The sequence below is a fragment of the Rhea americana genome, unplaced genomic scaffold, assembly GCF_003343005.1.
Source record: "Rhea americana isolate MKP2758 unplaced genomic scaffold, rheAme1 scaffold_309, whole genome shotgun sequence".
Taxonomy (NCBI): domain Eukaryota; kingdom Metazoa; phylum Chordata; class Aves; order Rheiformes; family Rheidae; genus Rhea; species Rhea americana.
Genome location: NW_028186434.1, coordinates 256,869 through 281,951, shown reverse-complemented (window position 1 = coordinate 281,951; position 25,083 = coordinate 256,869). Strand labels below are relative to the sequence as shown.

At 39.3% G+C, this 25,083-nt stretch overlaps 1 protein-coding gene across 3 annotated transcripts in view; it reads right to left on the bottom strand.

Moving 5' to 3' along the window:
- Window positions 1-5,171: 5,171 nt before the first annotated feature.
- MYRIP (myosin VIIA and Rab interacting protein) overlaps window positions 5,172-25,083 on the bottom strand; it is a 207,602-nt gene continuing 187,690 nt past the window's right edge. For 2 of the 3 annotated variants that reach the window (XM_085309963.1, XM_085309964.1), the window contains exons 11-16: window positions 14,410-14,604; window positions 11,630-11,791; window positions 9,791-9,895; window positions 9,635-9,695; window positions 8,708-8,826; window positions 5,172-7,982 (exon numbers count right to left, since the gene is read on the bottom strand). In XM_085309963.1, coding sequence (XP_085166089.1) covers window positions 7,950-7,982; window positions 8,708-8,826; window positions 9,635-9,695; window positions 9,791-9,895; window positions 11,630-11,791; window positions 14,410-14,604 — 675 coding nt within the window. In that variant the 3' untranslated portion in view covers window positions 5,172-7,949. The remainder of the gene's footprint in view (window positions 7,983-8,707; window positions 8,827-9,634; window positions 9,696-9,790; window positions 9,896-11,629; window positions 11,792-14,409; window positions 14,605-25,083) is intronic. The other variant, XM_085309965.1, reaches the window with a different exon arrangement.

Genomic DNA, 25,083 nt, shown 5'->3' with positions numbered 1-25,083 from the left:
CAACATCCTTGGGGTCAGATTGGTGACTGAGTGACGTGCTAAACACTGAGCAGAACGTCAGTGGCAACCTCAGGGCTGGGATGCCTGCGTCCTGCAGAGTCATGTCATAGGCTTTCACTGATGATGAGAATAAGCTTAAGTTGTGGAYTTACCTCAGTAGGTGGTTCACTGCATAGCCTTTGCCTTACACAGATAYACCCAGGACATCCCCAGCACCAGTGTTTCACAAAATTTGGGTGTGGAACGGCTTTGATATGAACATGCCCTTACAACTGACACATTCCTTTGCTGAGAGCTTTACATTATCTGTGCTTGCTTCTCTCCTCCCAGCCTTCCTCCACTGCTGCACTATGTGGCCCAAGAGTTCGCAGACACCACGCACCCAGTGGTTGCCGAAGCACTTAAAGCTGGTCACCGTCTACATGCTGGTGCTCTTGGTGTCGCTCAGCTTCGCTTCAGGACTGAGCAAGCCATTTAAACACCAGATAGACAACAGAAGTAAGTACGGGGCTGCCCTGCTGCCACCTGTCAAGCTCCTGCAAGGTGACCTTGCAGGCTCCTGTGCACCAAGGGGCTTGGGATCAGCTGGCAGGCAAATGTCTGCAGCAAATCCTTGTAGGTGTTTCTGTAGTAAAAAGGTGGTGTGGGGGTCATATTCTTCAACTTACACTTACAAGAGCCACTTGTGCAATGTGTGGACCTTAATCTGCATCTTACAGCCTTTAATTAGCCAAAAGAAATAGCATAATTTTCGATAAATRTCTGAGGAGGTACTGAAGTACAAAWGCCCYCCTCCCCAAAAATGTGAAGTACATATATTTTGAATATTTAAGCAACTAATTTTAAGCTATGTTCCACAGACCTGTGGTGGTTCACAAACTACTTTTAAGGAGGCATAAAAAAGCAAGGAGCCGTAGCTTGCATTCATTTTACAGAGATCAGTTCAGACCACRAGCGACCTGAAATTCAAAATATAAGTGGCTGAAACACATCTGTATTGTGAGAAACTGAGGCCAGCTASATATAGGACAAAACTGTATGTTCCAACAAAAACTGACATACAATCCAAAAGACTTTTTTTACCAGGAAATCTCGTCTTCCTCAAGGAGCAATGGCTGATATTTGAATGTGGTGTGGGAAAGAGGTGGGTGTGGGGAGTAAGGTGCACAGATTGCCTGTGCCACACATCTCCCCTTCCAATGAGGACAAAAGAGCTGGAGAACCTGWTTTTAGGTACCAAACTGAAAGAAATTAAAGGACTTGGTTTTCAACCAGGGCGGGAGGTGAGCGTGGTTGAGCACTGTGTGGAAACACCTACAAGAAGCTTGCACAGTGCCCCACAAAGTTTTGGAATATTTTACCTTTATGGAGAAATTTACAGCCAAAGTCTTTATTTTTTTTGGGGGGGGGGGGGGGGGGGGGGGGGGCTGTCTTTGGTAAAGTAGCAAAATGCACCAGGGAAAAATCCTGCTGCCTTACTTAGACTTTTGTATGACCTGAATGTTGTATAATGTACTTAAATTGAAATTTATTCTTGTTCCTGGCCTTCCACCTGCTTCAGGGTGATTTGGGCYTTCCTTAGGGTGTCAGCATCTCCAGTGTTTCTGTAGATTCTCACTGTCTTTTTTGCATTAGCTATAGCTTAGGCTTTTAATACAAATATAACACCTCTCTAYATCTGCTCTAGAACTAAACTATGCCATAAATCAAGTATAAGTGCACTTCATACACATTTAAAAATATCATCCATATGTAAAATAACTAACTGAAAAAAATAGCTTTTTAAGTTTCCGTCTCACATAGGTATCCATGCTGCAATCCAGTGGATTTATTATCCTTTAGAGGTAACATGTCTGGTGTATACAGTAGATATGAAGGTTGGACAGYGGGAATTTCAGTTTTGCTCCCTGTACTGCCGCTGCTCAAGCGTCCTGCATCCTGGCAGGGTCTTTGGCTATGTTAGAATTGCAGGTTGTGGCCCAGAGAGTGGAAAATTAATTTTGCATCTGAAYCATCTTTCTTTAGGCTCTACACATGGCAAGCATCCTTCAGAAGCACCAAAAAGTTGTGTCTGGCTGCAAGCCTGCAGACTTTCCCCTTGTTTTTTCTCTGGGCTATGAATRAGCCCTGTTGGACATCCTCAAAGTGTTCAGGAAATGCTGCCTTTAAGTGCAAGAACAGATGCTTCACTAAATGCTTTGAATTTCAGGTCCCGAGATTGATCCTTTTTGGTACGTGGTACGTGGCGTTCGCCCCATTGGTCGGTTTGGGAAGAGGCAGCTGAGAAGCAGCCACRGCAATTCAAGGCCTGTGAGCAGACGCCTGGATTTCATCCTGAATGCGTTGTGGGAACAAAAAGTGTTGGACGACTGGTGATCCCTTCTCCCTAAGGCAGTGACCTGAGCTCCTCTCTCTGAATTGCAGCCTCCCCTGTACCTCACACCTCYAGTTCTGCTTTTGCCTAGCAATCTCATGCTCCTTGTGCAAACACCTTCAGAAACAAACACATTCAAGGTAAAAGACAAGGCACTGACACCAGCACTGAGTGCAATCACCACTTATAAAAATGTTTTTTGCCTCTCACATCCCTCCTAGTCCCTTCCTTGAGCCCTAATAACGCCGTGCACAGTAATGTTAGGTTTATCCAAGAAGCAAATAGCTTTTGTGCTGGGATTTAAACTCTGCAGTGTTAAGCATATCAKGAAACCTTTCTGTCATGTTCCAAAGTTAACGATTATTGGTATTTAAAAATAAAAAGCAATGGATAGAAGAAAGAAAAAAGGCTCTTACTATTTTTTAGGGTACTTGCATTAACAGAGTGAAATGCTGGCGCTCTTGTGCATGGCTTTCATGCAGACTGTAACACTGAATCACAGGAACATAGCCCTGTGCCGCCTTCCTGTATAACTGGAGGGGTATATTAATGAACAGCAGTTTCTTTCAAAGATAAATATGGAAAAAAGCCATTGGCTATTCAAACTCTTCACAGTAGTTTTGTACCTGCTGCATGTAATCACACACCACCATCCAAAAGCGTTAAGGGCCTAAACTACCTGATTCCCTTTAAAACAATGTAGTTGTTTGTAACTACATAATCTAGTCCAGCAAAATTTGCTTCCTGAGGATCACGAGCAATGTACAATCCTACTGTATTGGCCCACATCAGTAAGCCTGGAGTTGTGATTAATGTCCATGTTTGCCTTGCTGATTAACTTTGTTATAGTCATTTTAGTCAGAAATGTTATTTATAATCTTGATTAGTAATTACTACCAGCTAGAATATTTCAATGCAGCTTCATCTGTGGCTTATATCCAAGAAAGATCGCTTACGATTTAGCTAATGAATGATAATTAAAGTCAGGCCCTGAATTGAACTGCAGAAAACAAATTAGAATTAACTTGTATTTCTAGCTGTCTTGTTAGAATTACTACTAAAATTTAAGGGTAGTTGAATTAATCATGGCAGATAATTTAATCTTTTTTTCTATTTGTGAATGATTTGTCAGCAATGAACAAATTTTTATTATAGTAAGTTATTATTCTGATTTATAATACAGGCTTGATCCTTTTCAGTTTGATAAATAGCTTGCAAGAAGAGATTTGAGATACTGGCTTTTTTACAAGCCCTTCTATTATCATTCACTATCTGCATCACATGAAACGGCTGCTGTTACATTTTCTGTGAGTGTTTCTGGGTACTTTACAATTATGAACTAGGAACTCCTCTAGTTTTTAAATTATATCCATGGAGAGTCCCAATTATTAGCCATATTGATTGCATGAATAATAAAAAAAAAAATCAATCATCACTGTCACTGCAGCTTGTTCAGTTCTGTTTCTAAATTATCAAGCCAATTGGAGACATGGAAGTAATTTCGAGTTCTTTGAGCATTGTTAAGTATTCTAGGATCAATGAATGTTATACAGATGTAGGCAAACTTTGTTTACGTGGCCTGTTGGAAGAACACTTTCTTACTTTGAGATCTTTTGGAAGTCCCTTTAGCTTTCAATAATATGCCAAAAAAAAAAAAAAAATCTTTGCTTCAACCATGTATGACCCAACGAAAAAACAGTAGGCTTTAATAATGTTTTTATTTCTGACCACTTAATCTCCTGTTTAAACCATCACTTAATTTAAGTGATCCATATCACCACACCAAGACAAATGGACACACTAAAAAATTTTTGACTGTAATCTTAACTTGAAAATGGGAATCAGTAAAGCAGAAACTTTGAGGAGTCAGAGAGAGTCAATGTAAAGAGTCCAACACTGGTGGTGTTGCTAGAGGGTCCTCCTCCTAGCCGCAGCACCATGAGATGTGGCCTTTCTCCACTACAGAGATCAGATGCAACCTATCACGTACTGGTGCATCTGTGTTAACTACAGCTTCAGGGTTTGCACCCTAAATATAATGCATCTGCTGAGTCAAAGTGGTACTTAAAACACATTAGCTTAAATGAAAGTCCCCTCATGTTGTAGAAATTATGCTGTTAAAAATATACTCGGACTGGCATTAATCTCATGGGACTTTGGAAATTCTAGAATAAGGATTATCTGTWACGGGTTCTTACTCAGCTTATCACTGTAGCAATCCCAGTGACGGTTAAATAATTTTGCTTGTTAGAGACTGTAACTAGCCCAACAGATAGAAAGGCTTGGAGAAGACTAAACATCGCATGTTCTTAACAGGATCCCTCCCACGTCAACCCCAGTGGACGTGGAGTGACTGCCTCCAGGTATATTCCTCCCCTCACCTAACCAAGACTCCTCCACGGACTGCCCTGTCTCCTGCGTTTTATAACGAAGTGTTATTTATGGGCAGGCAGTACCTGAAGGGCCACGTGTTCTGCATATTTCCTAACTAAAGTGCACATAAATCCAAACAACAGAGAATAACTTTTGTTTTTTCTTTATGAATCATGTCCTTGAAAAGGCATTCTTTTCCATAAATTGCTTTACTCTCTTATAATTTCTCTTGACAATAATTCTTGGTGAGTATGCAGATAACAACAAGGCAAGCTTAATATTCACTCAGACTTAATCAAATAGATCATATAGTCTTCATTTTACCCATTAAAATATTTTCATTTATAAAAATTAATCTAAATATAAATATTAACACTAAAGATTGAAATCACTTGATGACAAAATAATTCTTTGTGTGCTATAACATATGCTTTTATGATTTTTTAAAACAGTAAATTATATCTTTGCACATATTTGGCACAATAAACATTTGTAAAAATTCAAATGCCTTATAGCAGGGGGTATTTTTTTTTTGCAATGCCTACACAGTACACATTTTTCTGTCAAAGACTGAGTATTTTAACATTGTAACACAATAATAGTTGCTTTTCATGCCTCTTATGGAAAACATCCTATTCCAAACTTTGTTTAAATCACACTAACAGAACAGAAGCCAAAGAGTTATTCTATTAAAATTAGTCATTTCTGTATTGATATTACATACACAATATTAGTTAATATTATTAGACGAATATGTAGACCAACCACCATTAATGACTTTTCATTACACGCATACCTGCATAAACCAAAACCTGGGAATGTATTGTATACATACACAAGAACAGTCAAGGGGGGAGGAGACTGAATAGCAAAAAATTACTAGGCATCCTACTCTGTTTAATCTCCTTTGCTGGATTGCATATATAAATAAAATCTATTTTTATATGTATACATATGTTAAACAGAGTGGGATGAATTCTGCCCTCGCATCTGTGCAAACCAATTCAAGAGAACTGATGTTGTATAGGAGCAGGAGAAGGCATAATTCCACCCGGAACAAACATACTGGGTCACATTATCGGCAGATTGAAATTCATAGACGAGATAGAGAAATGCTTTCATATAGTAGCTAGGAAGATGGCTGTATTTAGTCTAATGATTCCTTACCTATAATTGGACACCAATGAAGTGACAAACTAAAATTTCAAATGTGGGTGATAAATTTGTAACTGGAACTGTTTTTCCACCTGTCCCATCCAACCAATCCTTACCTGCCCCACCAAATCCCAGTCTAGTCAGGAAATTTGCCAGATCTTACTCATGTCTCTTCTCCACAGCCTCAGACTGCCAGGAGGTCTGCCCAGGTAGAGGCACTATGGCCCCATTTCCAGACTTGCTGAGTGCCGCAGGGCTCAGTGCAGTGGTACCACAAGGTGGTGGGAGAAGGCGAGGGCTGCATCCCTGCTACACGATAAAATGCACAAATTCTATTAAGTGACATTCCAARGGAGCAGAGGGAAAGGATTGGCTCTCCTCATCCCCTGGTACCCGTTACCTTCAGGAGAGCTCATCACCAATTCTGAAAATCAAGGTACTCTTCTCCCAAATGAACTGAAAATTTGGACTAAACTATTTGGAGTCAGTCAGAAATTATTCAGCGTTTCATCTTGAAATTTCTGTATAATTTAGTAATGGTCCTCAGACAAAGACATGAAGCCAAACAGGTGCATCCTTAGGGCTCTCTAGGTACCACTGGCAAAGGACAGACATCTCACTTGAGAGATTCTCCAACCTAGAGCTCCGTAATGCTGAGGGGGGGTGGAATTTGTCAGCTCATATCCTCCTTCAAAACACATTTCGTATCAGCCCGGTCTGCATTTGGATACCTACTCTGCACTCAGCTTACAGGATACAATATATATTGCCTATCATCTCCTCTACCTTCCTCCTTTGCGTTCTCCAGAGCAAAGTACCGCAAATTGGCAAGATCCTCTGCCAAGAGGCCTAAAATTGGCCCTTTCCAAGGGCCTTCCAGAGTTTGGCTCACCTTTTAAAGCACTCAGAAGTGAAAAAAAGGAATTTGGCTATTCACAATCCAGCTCACAGTGGCCCAGTCACAGTGGGTGCATATGACACCAGTGACAAGCCCCAGCTACTCTACGTTGGCTACAGAGGAGCAGAGGAAAAGATATCCAGGCTGTATTTGCCTGAATTTGCCTCCTCCTTGGAAAAGACAAGGAACAGCAGAAGGGAATCTCCTCTAGGTTGCACCTACCCTACTATGATCAGCAAGTCTGCAGAGATCTAATCCACAATCATTTTACTTTTTCCAATCTTAAAGATTTGGTCAGACTTTATTCTGAACTACAGTGTAGTTAGACACCACTAAACAGACAATGCTGCCGACAAGAACAAGACATACATATGTGTCGGTTTTGGAACAGTGTTCAGATGTGCCCAGATGTCAGAATTACAACTCAACAGACCTCTAGTTCCTATGTGCTGCTTACAATCAAGTCACAATGCAACATGACACCCATGCTCCCCCCTGCTGCCAGTAGCTAGCCCTGGAGCTAGAATATCATCTCTRCCAAACATACCCTCAGTGCACAGAGAAGTCTTTGCCTTTGCAAACCTCACCCTGCAAACCACCTCAAAACTTTCACTGACTCCCAGGAGCAGAGCTAGGTACATCGGTCCTCCGCTCCCACCACGCAGCTGAAGAGCAGCACTTACTGCAGAGTTGTTCTTATTGCTCGACAAGACAGATGCCTATGTGAATAGTAAGAGGCTAGTAAATATGGATCACAGGTCTGCTTTGTTCTGTCTTTTTATATGAAATATTGGCCTATAATTATGACTGACTATGTGTACAAAAACATACTGCAGTTTAAAGATGACATACTTTAGTACAATCGATGGGGAGAAAAAGTGCATCTTAAAATGTGGAGCCTTGCTTTTGAAACTCAGCATCGTTTCTAGAGTCTTGTGAGAACTTTAAGGCAGAGTTTCCATTTGCAGACCACAATGCTGAAGACTTGGACAGCTTTCTCAGTGAGGTATCCAAACGAAGCCCTATAACTGAGGCATTGTGGGTTCTTGAGGGTCCATTTTCAACTGGACATACACAATGGCTGTTAAGTAAAGGCACTCTAGTGTTCAGCCTTAGGCAGTGTGTTATTGGCAGTAGAGACATACAAGTTTAGTACATCACAGCAGATCCTATAGCAGGTTCCTAGAAGAGAGGAGAACAGGAAAAAAAAGGTTAGCAAAATACAGCACAAACTTCTTAAAACTTCTAGGGAGCCGGGTCCTCCCTCTCCTCTGCCTGTCCCCCATATACCTAGCAGCAGAATGCTTTCAGAGATTCAGCTTTCTTTTGCTTACAGCTCTACAGCTTCTCTAGAAGAAATGATTTGGAGTTGTATGGTGAAACCTGTCTGTTCAAACTCTGCAGAGCCAATGCACGGCCTATCTACTTCTTAAATTCTACCTAGGCTTCCTTTGAACATTTCTCAAAAATTAGTGAGATTCAAGGTAAGTCTCACCTGCTCAGTTTGCACTGTGCAGTTGATACTGCAAGAGTCTTGGCCAGAAGTCTGAATTGCAGGAGACTACTGATTTCTTTTTTTTTTATTTTTTACAGAGGGTAGTACATTCCTGGAAACCTAGCCACTGGAATACATTCATACAGGCTGACATGCATAGATTAGGCGTCAGACTGACAGTACATATAAACAACTTTCAGGAGCACAGTGCTGCTATACTAYGGTATATAGCCAGACAGCTTCCAGGACACTGGTCATATTTGCTCAGAGCTGGCTCAGGAGTCGCGGTTCTTTTTCCCCAAGTATTAGAAGTTTTGTGAAGATGTTGAAAGGTACCTGCCTACACAAATACTGCTGTATCTCTACCTAATGCTTTTAATGGCAGCTTTAAAAACATTTGTTATGATTTTACCATTAAGTCCTTGGCAGTGCTTTTCCTCTCTTTAGCTCTTTGTGTTAGAGATCCGTGGAGCATGAAGTTTCTGTTAAATGTTCTAACAGTGGTAACTGGAGAACCATCTGTTTTTTCACCTGGAAAAAATACAGAAACGGAGATTTTTCACATCATAGATTGAAGAAAATGTAATGATACTCCTAAAGAGCCATGGCTTCTAGAGAGATAAAAATTMTTCTAAGATATGGGGAAAGTTCGATTTAATTTAAATGAAAAGCAGCAGGCTGTGATACTCCCAATTTATTTTAGTTTGAGGCCATGCCAATGAGTGGAGTTAGACAAGAGTAATACTAGAGTTACGCAAGGTGAATCAGGCCCTAGAATTGCCAGAGAGAATGCACTGCTGGGTAAAAACAAGAGTAATCATGAAAGAGAARAGCACTGTATATTATAAAACCATCTCAGCCATACCTAACATTTCAGGACACTGCTGAGCCAAATAGCATAGCCTGAATTCAGTGGGCATATTCTTTACGAAAATTGCTAGGGGTTCTGGAGAGTGGCAACCGGCTATTGGTAATTAACACAGTACAACTGCTTGGGTCTCACAGTCTAACCCCAGACTCTCCAAAGCATCGGCTTAATGTTTGCAGGACAAATATTCAGCATTTCCTGTTTGCTTTTTCCCCAGCCTTCTGCTTCTGCTCCTAGCAATCTGCCACTGCCACAACTTCCACTGAAAGAGAAAGTGGCAATGCTTTWTAATGTGCTAAATGTATATTTTATTTTATACAAGTACAATGGGAAATGAGGAGGGTGGGCATGTTTAGGCTTGCTCTGTTCATTTTATAACTTAATCCTTCCCCTGCTTTGTTGAACTGTACGCTATATTGAAATGTTTAAAGAAAGACTGTGAAAACAATGTACTGAACAGCTTTAGTGCACCTTTTACTGGTGGAGCTGGAAGTTTTCTCCTCTGCTGTCTTGATGTATCTATTGTATGCATCTGTAAACAACACACACACATTACTCAACTCCATTACAGAAAAAGAGGTAGGATTTTCCCAATGTATTTTTGAATACTACATAATGTTCTGGCACCTGGTTTGTTTGCTTTTGATCCCGTTTCCTTGTCAGGCGAACACATGGAGCCACGTTCAAGCCTGCAACAGTGAGAGCTGATATTCTGCTCTCAATATCTGAAATCTTCAAAGAAAATAAAAGAGAGAGACAGACAGATGGGGAGGGGAAAAAAGAAGTTTTAAAATTACTATAGACGCCACTACTAAAATATATCCCTTCCCCACTCCAATCCTCTTTAATAAAAAAATATAAACAGATGGCTGATTTCTTCAGTACTTCTGACACTTTGTTTTCCTGTATTCTTTAGTCCTGATGTCAAAAGGGGTTTTATTTGTTAGTAGAGATGATCGCCAATCAGATGGAATAAAGGAACAAGCAAGCACTTTACTCCTTTTGAAGAAAAGAAAAGAAGGATGAAAGAAAGCCCCCACATCTGCCATCTCCCAAATACCTTTAGTTAYGTAATTCCAAGTTCATTCCAGCAGGGTTTTGCAAAACCTATATTCAAAAATACCACTTGTTGGAACAGATTTGCTAATTCCAAATTATTTCCAAGTTTCCTGCACATACAAAATAAATCCTCTGTCACAAATCCAAAACTTTGATCTTAAATAATTATGCTATAATTTAGGTGTATATGTGTATAAACACAAACATGCACAAAGGCATGCATGCACTATATAAAAACACTCAATGGAAAAAAATTGCTAGGAAAAACAAAAGGCCAAGTAAATAAGCATTTTGGGAGAAAGTAGGCTRATGCTGACACCAGTGGAAACAAATGTTGTCAAAAAGAAAAGAACAGTTAGAAAGCCAGACTTCAGCTGCACATATAACTTGACTCCTGATTTATGATGACACCCAAAGTTAGGCAAAAAACCTTCAACTGGATTAATTGTGTACTACCTTCCCTGCAATCCTCCTCTTGTGCTCAGGCCTGTCTCCTCCCTCACGCCCATTTATATATTTTCCATAAAATACTAACTGAAACCAATATGTCCCTGCCAGTTTGACATGGCATCTAGTTCTGCAATGCACTTTAGTCATCAGGCTGGATTCTGAGATCTTTGCTCAGGCCTAAACTGAGCATGCTCCCACTGAGTAACACAAACAGGTACTTTCCTGTTAAAAAAAAGCCTGACACAAGGATGTCAGAGTGTCTTGCTTGGTATAAACTGGTCTGTGAAGTCCTTGGGAGCAAGGCGATAGCAGTGTGTGGAGGTCATTACGAATGCGAGGTCTGACAAAGTTGCCTTTTTCAGCTTTGTGCACCACATCATGAAGTTCTCTGTGCGTCAGAACTTTCTGTGTCCCACTAGAGAGATACTGGATTGCAGCCCACACAACCAGTGTCCTTCCAGCCAGTACTCCTCAGCAGTTAGAGCTGCAGGGAGACTGGGAGGTGCTGGTTTTGTGCTTGGCTCAGTGACTCGCTGGCCTTGGCCTTCATCAGTGACACCAACATTGGTTTCTCATAAAGTGCTCTAAAATCTGCAGATCAGAAGAACTACATAAAACTGTATTTGTTGTTGTATTTAACAGCCACACATATGACAGAGCATACTGTATGATCCTCCTGGGAGCAAAGAGCAAGTATAGCTTTAGGATTCCAGTACTAGAATTGAATRGACTGTTTCATTCTCACGTCTGAAAACAAGCCTGGGGAAGAAACAAACTAGTACAATACATAGGGCTGCGTGGAGTTGCACAGTGCAGTTAAGTTTTGCTCAGTTCCTGTTAGGCAGTCACATATCCTGGGATTATCAGTTCACTGCAGTACGAGAGAACATTGAAAAAACACAAGTGCTGGCAAGACAGTGTGACACCTGCAAGCAGGGAGGCAGCTGTGGTCCTCACCTGAAGCTCTGCATGATGAACCTGGGCAGCTGCTGTGGCCACCTGATCTTCCAGCTCGGCCAGCTCTGATTCTGCAGTAACACTGTTGATCTTGCGTGCTGCATCCTCCAGGCTGTTCAGCTGCCCCTCCAGCCCATACACAGTGCTGGCTGTCAAGTACACCTGCAGGGCCAAGGCAGGGATAGGAGTCAGTCATTTCAGCTTTGTACACAGGGAGGTTTGAGCAGATTGCATCTTCCACGAGCAACTTGCACTACAATTCCAAATCAGATTTTTTCCAGGTTCACCACCAACAAAAAAAGAGCTGAAAATTTTGCTTCAGATGTTTTTGATATTTAATTTCATAATAAAAAATGAACATCTGCAAGGAGAAGCTATAGCTCACATTGCATATAAATCTGCATTTATTAAAACATGTTCTTAAGGTCCTCTGACAATCAAAATCTGTGTAGGAATAACTATACAACAGCATATGTATACTAACATTTAATAGAGTAACTGCTTACAAGTGCAGCACAGCGAACTCCCTCCCATCCCTCTCTCACTCAGATCTACAGCAGCCATAACCTTTCCATCTCTGGAAGCTTTGGAGTAAACCAGTGAAGGGTCTATAGACTGGGTCTGATAAGAGACACCCCATAATTCAGAGATCTTCCCTAAAAACACACAACTCTCTCTCTTCAGAAACATTTTCACCCACCTTCAACACCTCTGATACCTGCAGGTAGAGGGTTTATTTCCCATGTCCCAGAGCAGTAATTCATAATGCATTGTATTCTATGGGTTTCTTTTATTTCATGAAGAAATTTAAAATACACAGCTGGATGGAGGTCCACATTTTACAGAAGAGGGTAACTTACAAAACACTGGCCCTCAAATACTATGCTTAAAGTTGTCCCTGTGAAAATATTGCACCTTCTGCCTGTTTCTTAGATAGCCAAGAGACTGCTTGTATGATAGACATACATACAGGACTGTAGAAAGGCAATATAGATTCTAATTTTCCCCAGCAGCAGCCTCTCCTATGCTGGTATCTTTGAAGTCTGTGGTGCTACAAAACTATTAAGCAATTAAATATATTCTGTTGCTCACTTCACGGTTCTGGGGGCAAGCAAACAGGATCTGAAGAACATCCTTGAGCCTTCACTTCATGTACATTTCCCACTCAAGGCATTATATCTGTCCATGACTCTTAGAGGCTGCAGTCCTTTTCACATAATAGTTATTGAGACCATTTCTGGCCATATTGTGACTTTATGGATCAAAAATGACAGAGAACAACTCTAGTAAGATTTAACTCTTTCTTAATYACATTTTATTATTTTTTGGCTTTATTGTTGTTTCTTAATTATTTATAAAAGATTTTTTTATCTGTTTCAATTATTTCAATGCATAATCCTTTTTTTCATGCACATGAGTTTTCAAAGAAGCTAATGCACTACATCTAATATGAACTACCTCTCAAAAGAGGACAATCTTTAACTGCAAGGGTAAAGTCCTTGAAGAATGTACCTGGAATAAATAAGTGATCTGACTTAATGTTTCTGTTGAAGTACTTGAAATACAAGTGGACCATAAAATTAATATTCTGATTTAAATAAAAATTACTTTTTCCACTCATTTCAATGATACTTCTTTGTGGGGACATGGGCAGAGGTCTGAGAGAGAAAATGTCTGCAAGCAGACAAGGCTTGGAGGGGTAGGATGTGGGTTGGAAAGCAACCCAAGCAGGGCTAGGAGATTTGAGTTCAAAAAGTGGGGGTGAGAGAGCCCTGGGAATCTGTGAGGCAGGTGGGAGGGCTCTGAAGTAGGACAGGCCATGGGCCAGGAGGGCTTGCCACTGCCACAAGGTATCTCCCAAAAGGCTCCTAGCCTGGGGCTGTTGTGGGAGGGGATTTCTGTGAAGGAAACTGGTTTTAGCCAGGAAGAAGAGATTCCAGTATTGAAAATTTTCAAGGGGCTAAATGAAAACAGTATCTGTTTTCCTGAATTGATCAGGATGTTATAATGGGACAGCCTGGATTCCTACAAGATCTTTAAAAGCACCTAATGAAGGGGAAATCATCGAAACAAAATCAGCTAAATGTAGCAAGAGGAGAAAATTGGAAGTTACAAGTATACTGACTCCATTAAGTGGAGGCATAAAACTTCCAGGGAACAGTGACTTCTCTCAATGATTCAGCATTAGATCTTCTCTTCAGAGGACAGTTACTCATGTAAAAAGATGGAAGATCTGAAGGTGGCCACATGCTTGCATAATTTTGCTTCTTCAGTCTGCTCTTTTTAAGTGGACAGCAGCGTGCTCCGRGTCCTGGGATGCCCAGTACAGTATGTTGGAGAAGTGTGTGTGGAGTTCCACTTCTTGTCTGGGTGACTCGAGACCTGCTTTCTCTGCCTGTCCTTACAATAATACGGCTGTGTTGGGACTTGGAGATGTGTGACTTCAACAAGGCATGGTGTAGYGGCAAAACTATAGAGATTCTAGGGGATTAAGTTACCTTAGGGTAAAATCCTCTAGGGGATTCTAAAATTACCTATAAAACCAAGTACATCCAACACCTCCTTCTCCCAAATGTTTTAAAGTACACATCCAAAGAAGAAGGCTAAGCACCCCTTTAAGATAAGTATTTCTTGCTCTGTTTATGTATTTGTTTCATTCAAATAACAGAGTTAATTCTGAACATCTACGGATACTGCCTAAACACTCTCTCATTTCAGTCATCACAGGCACATACACAAACACACACACATTCGACTCACACACTGAGTCACATCCTTACGTTTTCTTCCAGTGTGGTGAGCTGCTCGTCAAGTCTGGCGGGGTCGGTCCCTAAGGGGAATGTCCCCCTCCCTCTGTCATGAAGGTCAGCTGGGAAATCGCAGGGACCTGTGGACTCTGCTATCAGTTCCTCAGTGGCATTGATGACTTTTAGGACCTCTGTAGATATGTTGCAGAGAGAGACAGCAGAGTACTTCTGTTTTGTTACAAGAATAGACAGGGAAAACAACAGCAGTAAGTTAGCAYAGAGGCACAATATGTAAAATACCTTGCTTGTAGCTGTAGCTTTTAAATGTGCTAAAACAGCACATCTAGCTAGTTGCCACTTACAGACACAAGAACTCTGTAATGAACTGTGTCTGTGTTGGAATTGACTCCTCTTTTCCTTCTCTTTTTCACATAWGCACACTGATAAGAGCACCCAAAATAACATACATGCGCAGAACACCCACAGCACAATTTCTAGCAGAGGGYTGAAATGACCAGGTTCAAATCTTATCCCAAAGGGTTACAGATATACCCAGCTTTAAAACGGAAGTCAGCTAGATTTGTCTATTTTTGCAACAGCATTTAAACAGATTTTTAAAACACAATCTTCTTTTTTTTTTTTTGGCAGAGGCAAACAGATGTGGAATCATCCATCTTCATATCTACAGGAGCTACCAAATGGCAGCCACAGAAGAGGGAAAGCAGTCTTCAGCAGCCCTATGAGACGAGTAGTTTACAAGGATGCTTGCTATGAATTATTTGTTAGCCTCAGAAAAGAAAGGGCTATCATTTGTACCCTTTTTTTGAATTTCAATTCAACATTTAAAAATATTTATTAAATAGATTATTTCAAATAGCAAGGAAAAGCATGCAGTTTTTATCCAGCCCTTCCCTTCCTCCCCTTTTTAACTCTAAATCTAGTTTATTAGTGTTCTCGATCTGTAATTTGTTATCAGCGATCCTAATTCTGAGGATTCTTACATAGACTTTAGGCTTCAGGACAACTGCTCTGCTGGCAATAAAATTTCACCTGAGGTACCCTCAGGCCTCACACTCAACATCCAAACCAGGCAGCTTGGAGACTGATCCAAAATAGCTAAGTCAACACATACACYGTCACTGAATTCCTGTGGAATATCTTCAGTGCTGCTTTGCCTATAGGGAAGTGATGGAAAGCTCAAATCTAAATTTACTTAATTCTCCAATCTGCAAATACTTAAGCATGTGAATTAGGGGCCTACTTAACTGTAAATTTTTCCCCAAACAAAATACCTGCAGAATCAAAACTGAGGAAACAGTCCCTGGATTTTATACAGTAAATTTTGTAGTATGGAAAAGTGTAACTGATTAAAAGTGTCTTTAACAACAAATGCCTATTATTTTAAAACTACATTAATCAATATGTCAGCTGGTCTACTTAGTGGGATATAGCAGAAACAATGTTCTTTTGTTTCACTCAAACACTGTTTTTCCAGGTTTACCTGGAAAAACTCTTTTATCATATCTTTCCTGTAATTTCAATTTATATGCTAGATAAGACTTTTACTGAAAAGCTGTACTTCTTTGGCAGYGAGCACTCAACAGTTGTAAACCAATACATGAAGGCATCTTAAAACACTGCTATTTTGTTGAACTACAAGAAATAATTAGGCACATGAGATTAAAGAGAATGAGAACAAAGCAAGTACAGTATGCTACAGCACACARATCTTTAGCTTGTTAGGAAAGCCAAATCAGTCCTGAACAAGTAGGCCTAGGACTCTGTTACTGAGAACAAATACTTGAACCCCATAAACAGCCTACTATTTTTCCATTTATTTTCACRAGTGCCAATTAGATTAAAAACAGATCAATAATTTTATAGGATGGAGGCAGAAATCAATGTTACTTTGTATTATTTGCTTTTTTACAAGTACTTATTTCTTATTCAGTTCTGTGAGTAGTGACCAAAAAAGGACACAGGCCAGACACTAYACTTTTTTCATCATCCTTACTGTGTTCGACATTTTAAGGAATTGTAGCCTGAATTTAGTGTTCATTATTTCTTAAAAATTTGTATCTTTTAATGCTAATAACGAATTTCTAAAAAGRATTAAATTAAATTAGAGAAAGGTGCTCTTATTCCAGAATATTAGAAATTAAATTGGCATTTATTACAGAGAAATTATCACAGAACTTTTTTTTTTCTAGTAACGTGTTCTGTGATAGGAAGCTTTATGAAATCAAAATTTTGAGGAAAATTCTGCATCTCCTCAATAGGTACCCTGGGGGAGGGRGGGAAGAGAAGTTCAACAGGCAAGAAATATGATTTTTAGGATCTTTTAGAGATAAAACATTTTCTGAGATAAAACATCTGTGGCAGATGTTTGACTTTTAAAATCATGGATATGCTTCACACTGAATGTGGTACAAGGCAGCTAGATGAACGTTCGTAAAGTGCCTGCATCAACGAATGTGTCTTGATTCTGGCCTGTTGGTATCCTCTCCTTGTYTTAAGGTACACCTGAGAAGTAGAACTCCTCAAACTTAACAGCACAAGCAATATTTCAGTGTATTTAAATTTAAACTTTGCGAAAGCTTCTGGCAAAGGATATTCAGAACTCGCCTTTGCCCTGGCCTGTGTTTTACAGAGAAACAAGAAGACATTAATTTCTGCCAAAGGAAGGCACAAAAACAACATGTAGGGAGTTCAGRGGTTCTTAAATCGTGTGGAATCGTCTACTCAAATAATGTTTTTGCATATATTTCTACCTGTCTWTTAACAACTGGTAAAAGCTGTTCATACAGCTCATGTTCTGAAAGGTCCAGTTTGCAAACTGAGTGGGGTAGAAAAATAATACTGGAAAAATAATTATTTAACATGTGTGAGGAAAAAAAGCTCCCCTGAAGTTTTAGTAGGACAAATGCTTGYTCTGTGCTCACCATGGGCCCCTAGGGCTTTTTCCCCCTAGCAGCTGCCAAAACGAGGTGTTATCAGACAGCCCAGCCAAGCTAGGCTTAGAAGGAAAGACCCCGCGTGTGATTTCCTATCGGCCATGGGGAGAATGACCCCCCGTTAGCCGTCTGCAGGAGTCCCAGAGCTGCAACCACCAAAGTGCAGAACAATAGCGGTTATGGCAGAGCGACAGACCAGTTTCCTTAAACAATCTAGGAAAGAAAAAAGCAGACTAAAAAGCTTCCCACACCCCTCTCCCCTCCCCAACCACCCATGTCACACTTAGAAGTTATGAGGTTCTATAAAAATCACCTAAAATTCAAACACACGCACACCAAAATCACGCTGGTAGGTGGACATTTCAAATTGCTATAAAGGCCTCTCRGCTGTCTCATTTATCCTGCCCTTGCAGGAAAGGTCGCTGTTAACACCTACAAGGGATTCAAAGAGACAGCTCGCGCTCCTTGACGAAGTCTCACCCATGTGTCTTGTCAAGCAGTCAAAGAACTAATAAGGCTGTGATAGACACACAAAGCAATCTCTGTAACAAATATCTAGCGCAGAATAACTGAGCTTAACTATTCTTCTGGAAACACAAGGTTGCATCCTTATTTCAGTGATGCTACCGTACATCTGGCTTACCACCACCCGTCTCAACTGAAATCAATGCAGCTGCTCCAAATCTGAATGTTTGCACTGGTTATTAGACTCTTTCCCTATTGAATTTGAGACTGAGTTTAATGGTATAAGGAAAACATACTTTTAATGATAATTATTGCTCATGCTTACAAAGACATTAGAGACAAACAAAAGAAGTTTAATTTCTTGAGGTCTTTGTGGAAGAGGTTTAAAACTAACCAGTTACTACAAAAGTGTGCGTCTGCAAGCAAAGGTACATATACYGATATGTACGCATGCGTGTGTGTATAGAGAATATGATAAATACAGCATCTTGTGAGACATCTTTCCTGTCATTTCTATGTRTGTTTGGACAGACAAAGGATTCCTGTTTTGCTGAAGATAACATTTCAGTGGTCTAAGCAAGCTCTTAGCAAACTTCAGCCATTTCCCTTCTCTTCTGCTGCTGCTGSTGGTATTTCTTTTGTCTTTATTAAGGATGCTGCACTGAGATTGCTTTGTAGACCCCTGTTTGCATGCTTGCATAAAAGCTAATGAGTAACAGAAATAAAGCAGGATGAGAAAACTGAAGCCACATAAGTGACTAGACTGCTGAGAGTGGGTGAGCAGTAAGTCCTTGTACATATTCCAGCAGCCCACAACATCTCTGCATCAAGTTTCTGCTCATGAACATCRTTTACTTTATGATGAATGTTCTTAATGCACTTAAGTGACCCCAAAAAATGTTCTCCGTCACTATTTTTTCTCCACATTTTACTCAGCCATTAGTATTTTCTCTTTTGCTACCATAATACTGCACTATCATTAGGCTTTATTAAACTGACACTGGGGGTAGTGACATGCAGTTCAATAGAGAACAGGTCACATCAACAGTCAGATCAAGAAYTGGAACAAGGGGAAGTTTCCATCACTAGCAGCCCTGACAGTATTGACCGTGTCCTTGATCACTTGTAGTGCAATCATTATTTGCTCCATTCTCAAGTCGCTCTATCATGCTCCCGGTGGCATACAGGTTTCTCAATCAATATCCCTCATCCTCTTTTGTGAAGATTTAAGGGAGGTGTGAGGCAGAAGTTTCTCTTTGCCTCTGGTTGATTCATCTTTTCAGAATAACTGGACTGAATTCAGACTTGACGTATACAACAGAAACCAAAACTGCCCCTCCACTACATGAACTTTTCACTGGACAGCTTTGAGAAGGCCCTGAAAAACCCACCAAAACGCCCTCTCCTGCACAGGTGAGCAAGATCTTGGACACAAGCGTATTCACAGTGTGGGACAAACACAGCCATCAATCCAGAACCACCAATTCCAATCTTTATATGACCTAAAGTGAGCCTAACTGCTCTATACCACAGWCACTGGGAAACAAAATTATCATTTGCCTTGGTATTTGATGAAAGACAAGGCTACTACAATAAATCATAGTATTGAGGAAAGAATCTACTATGCAAGTTTGAGACTTGCCTTTAACATCAGTGTCTTCATATATGGGTSCTTGCTTAAAGGAAATAAGCTACTGGCTTACAGAATGAGCTCTTCTATAGATGTCTGAAGTATGACAGAGAGAAATACAGTCTTTCTTTTTAGTTGTGCTAGGTATTTCTCAACACTAGATTTTAACTAATGAATGCAATCTGCTGTTCTAATGTAATTACAGATATTATCACTAATTATTTGTAACACTTGGTTTCTACAGACAATTTTCCTACAATTATAACAAAGGAACTTTTTTCTTTCAAGAGGTGAAATAATATGGTCCAAGTTGGAAATGGAAATATTTCTTGAGTCTGAAAATCCACAGAAGATTCTGTAAATACATCTATAATGGACACAGGCTTATGACATTGCACAAATGGAGAAATATTTTTTAAAAGATCATCCTTAAAGAAAACTAAGATCCAACAGGTGACTAAAATACAAAGGATAAAACTTAACTCTGAGAGTAAAGAAGAAAAATAAAGCTGAGAGGGGGWTTATTTTGTTGAATTGATCACCAACCCTTGATGCAAAAAAGTGGCTCCTATTTTATGACTGAGAGAATCATACAAAATTAATTTGCTTACTCTTATATATGAGATGTTAAAAATAGTATGTATTTTAAAATACAAGATAAGCATCTCTTTGCTCAGTGAATAAAATGAAAATCTGTATTAATATCTGATGCAAATCAGCTGAGACTCAAATAACACAGAACATGAACCTTCTTACCAGCTGGAAGAGTGATATGGAAATAAAAATTAGTAACAAAGTGAGAAAATGCCTATGCACTGTATACAAACTCTGTAATGAATTAAGAGTTTTGCTTATTTTTTGAACTCAGATTTTAGAGAGATTTTTGAAGATCACTGTCAGATATTGTTAAAAAATCATCTTTTACAGAAATCATCTTAGTTTTCTTTCTCCCAAAATTTTTACATATAAGAACAGGAAGATCACACTACTTATCTTTGCTTCTGCTCATCTTTCCAACAAAAAAAATTCTTATCATTAATCCAACTACAAGAGCTAGTCTGCCCTACATGTCTACTCCATGCTCATCACTCCCACCATAACATCTGTTTCTCTGTGATTTCAGGCTCTTCTGCTTGTGTTGATTACTGAAGGTGGCCAAGAGAATATGACATGATATTTCCAAGAAAATACTCTGAGTTTGGGAATTCTGCTTGAGGAATAAGGAAACCCTCAACATCACTTCATAGCATCTCTTACTATGTAAGAGATGTAAGAAAACGCAAGACAAAATAAAGTGCTCTCACCTGCTGCAATACAGTAGATAAAAACTGTAGCTTTAAATGAAGATCAAAAGCCTTTTGTTTTTCCTAGATAATGGGAAAGCAGTTAAATRAAAGTTAAATAGAAAGGCAGAAAAGATATGTTAACATCTACACAGGTTAACAATTATATAGGTTCAGATGTAGAACTTGAGGATGAACAGCAAGGATAAAGAAGCTAACAAATATGTCACAAAGTTTTGATATTACACATATTATTAAAATATTAAAATAAAACAATGCCTAAGTGATTTTTTTGTGGGATTTAAAATAATAAATCTCATTAAAACAGATACTGCAAAATGACACATTATTTTTATAAAATGAAACAAATGAGAAATACCAGTTTCCATCATCCCAGAACAAAGTAGAACTAGCACTAGAAGGAGACTTTTGCAGCAGTGTGAAAAAAAAGAAGAGCCTGCTGCTGCTAGAGTTTTTCCCTCTGCATGATTGCGATTTGGACACTGAGTGTTTCCAGTTTCAAAAAGGTCAGTGCCTCACTTGTGCCACAGCCAGATGCTCACATCAGAAACAGCTGGGCTGACTTACCAGGTCGTATGCTAAATTACTTCCTACTATTTGCTGTTGTCTCTCTCCTAGAATTCACTGTCCCAAAAGGAACAAGTGAAACTTTTCATATTACCACTCTCCAGTGCCAAGTCAGCAGGCTTACCTTAATCCCTCTAATTTATTTAAGACTATTTAAATTAAACTGACTGTTTTTGCCTTGAAGTAATGACAGACCACAGTTACCCTGTTGGCTGTGCTGTGACAGAGGTAACATCCAGCTGAGAAATAGCAGTTTCTCAAAGCCCTTCCAGCTAGATCTGAAAGAGCTCATGTGTCACTGCCAAGTCTCTGGGCTGCTCATAAAAAAAGACAAGATAATAATAACTTTTTGTTATATAACTCTTTTTTTCCACCTTGTTTCAGCAGCATGCACTATTATTTTTTGATTTTCTCTAACTGTATCTGCAAAATGGCCTTTATATTTACTTGCTAAGTAAATATATCCTTGGTAATAAGCCAACTGAATGAGATTCTCATTTCATGCATGCTAGACAGAGTTGGCTTGGGCATACATAGACTTAAGTATCATATTTCAGATTAGATCTGAATCTTGTTTACAAAGCTATTGTCTGTGTGAAGTCAGCTGAAATCTCACATTTTCCRCACCTCTCCAGGTGGACATAGTGGGAGTTTGATCCAGTTACAGTTTGAAAGAGCTTAAAGTATCTGAGGACTTCCAAACAGAGCTGTCATATATAGCATGGGATCTGGGAGATATATGTTTCCTTTGGACAAGTAGCTTCAGTAGCTTAAGACCATGTGGGATACRCTAGGATATCTCAGACAGACTAAAAAGCCATACTTACAAAACTCTATTGAGCCCCAAAAGTATCAGAATTGGAGGAACACAAACATCATTAAAAAATAACTTTTAAAAAATTTTATGGTCTTAAACCAACTAGATTTCTTTAAACCAAAGATTCATATTTTGGCAAAATAAACTCAGGGCCAACTTAATTCTCCATAGTAAATACTAATTAATAACAGTAAATACTTGAGGGAAATCTCTTGAATGGGATTTGTGTCCAATTACTTAACTCTCAGTTTAAAACTGAACACGTTCTTGAATGCTCGGCTGAATTGACAATATAAACTTTGGATCCATTAACCTCATGCCTCTTTGAGAAAAACAAGCCATTGTTTCACCATCGTTGGCCAAAATCCCTTTTCCCTACTGTCATTCAATATCCCGTGGATAGATTAGCTGCAGTTCTTAAACCGTAAGGATTGTATTTTACAATGCTGCATACGTTCAGATTTCAATCCTAAACTTCAGAAGACTGCTGAGAAAATTAACTTCGTAATAATAAATGCCATGACCTTCCAACATGCAAGAATTATTTTGAGCATCTTGCATATAAAAACATGAAACAACTTTTTTATACACACACATACACAAATAYAGCTTCTGAGTTGTCAAGTGGTCAATCCAGGATATAATTTTATTACACAGTTCAATTTTCTTAGGATAATAGTAGCAATGTAACAGGCTACTACGCAATATTAAATTTCCTTGTTTGAGTGAGCTARCCCATTCTAGGGGCTTCTAGCTCATTTGGGAACTTTTATTCAGTCATTTATGATGCTTGTAAGCCTATGAAGCTGGATAGCAGTTTGCTATAAAACCCTGTCCAGATGAACAAACCAACCAAAATTTGCAGTTCTTCAGCAATGCTTTCAGCTTAGAGATYTGCAAGATAACAATCACCAAAAACTACTACAGCTTCTGTGAGGCCAGTGTATGCACTGGTAAAGACTATTAGCAGTTCATTAATAAACTRTTAACTAAAACCCAGTCAACGGGAGACACAAGCTCTCTCTCCTTGTAATATTGCTGTTACGACATTGCAGCCATCCATACTGTGAKGCTTTAACAGATCTGTGATACACAGGAGGGATCACAGGAGGGATGTCCACTGCCATCAAGCAGCTTCGGACATCTACTTAATGGGCCATCTGCCTAAAAAGTAGAAAAGGAGACTGCAACTGAGTGAAGCCACTCACATTCACAAGACCAAATGTATCCTGTTGCCACAGCCTCTGAGTCCCTGCAAGAAGGAGCTATTCTTCAGCTACATCAAGGCCATGAGTGTATTTCTCTGCAGCAACCAAGTCCCATGAGCCCTCCCTTACCTAATCATCCCTGATGGGCCCCAGTCACCATCTCTGTGACCAGCTGCCAGCAAGGCCACCAGCACACATGCCACACCATGGAGTTGGCTAATTCTTTTGCTGAGGAAAAATGCACCCACACTCAGAGATACAGGCTATTCCTCTCACTAAAAAGAGGTTCCAGSTAGATTTTCTAACAGATTTCAATCTCATCATACTGGTAGCTGAAAAATGTTGCTTTACATGGTAAAAAATGGAGAAGCTTGTAGTGAGTACAGTAAGATGTACTCTCAAAATAAATTTGCACCAGGCCTCTGGTGCAAATCAATATAAATGAAGATGATACTAGTAGTTCACACTTGCCCCAAAACAAAGCTTTGTAAAGCCTAAGATGAGTAAAATGTTTCCAGAAAATGAAGGTGTAAATATTTTAGGGAAATAATATTTATGCTGTTATTCGTACTATCAGGGGGCTTGGGTATTTCACATAGGGAACAGGACCTCACTGTGCTACCTAAACTTGCTTATAGGTTGTCATTCTGAAATTCATGTAATAGAAAAGTGCAGGATTTAAACATAATGTTACTAAACCTAGTTTGTAAGATTTTATGAACAAAGGTAAATTCATAAAAGGATTAAAGGAAATTCCTTAAGCAGACAGCAAGTTGAACACTGAGCATCACGACAATGCAAAGAGGAGAAAAAATGAATGTTACTAGTGAAGTTTAACTCATTTGCTCATTTTCTTATCTTAAGCAAAAAGTACAAAAATAGAAAGAGACAAAAAGAGAAATGCAGGTATGGCTTTAACATTTATTTCAGTTTTCATGCTATACGGGTCAAATTAAACAACAACAAAAAAAATATAGCCCCCTGCCATTTTTGCAAAAACCAATACTCTATAACATAGTTTATGATGAAGTGTTCACAGTGATAGACTGTATTCAGACTGCCACATTTACTTAGACACCACTGAAATTGCTTTCTAGAAAAAGTAATTCAGGGGTCCACTGTGAAATATATTCCTAGCCTATTAATCTTCATTTAGGTATTAAAGGAGACAAAGAGAAAAGAGAGCAAGAGCTAAATATATCTCATTTATCATACCTGGCATTCCTAGTATCATTAAAACACTCCCAAAGGGATTTACATTTTTCTTCTTTATTTAAGTATTTGGTTAGAGTTTTAGTCAAAAAAAATGTAAGGCATAAGAACTGTGCAGATYACTGTACTAAAAGTGAAAACCTACAACATGTTTAACTAACACAAAAGTTGCACAATGTGATCATGGTTTGTTCACACCAGAAACCTTGAAGGTCCAAGGCTAACTCCAGCCTAAATACACAGCTCTCTGTACCCTTCATGACACAGCTGAGACAGGTAGGTTTCTCAGGGGCTTGCACACCCCTGAAAGACCATGAACTACTTCTTTATCTTAATAACTTCAAAAGTCATATAAAAACAAGCCTACATTCATTTTAGAGAGCTGTGAACCTCCACAAGACCATTTTAGGTGACCACAAACTTAGAAATGTTGAAAATGATTGCACTGAATTCCTCAGGGTATTTAAGTCTAAGACACAAAATTAACCTATGTTAATTAAAACCCTCCTAATCCTCACTATCCCACATAAACTGAATAATAAATTAAAAG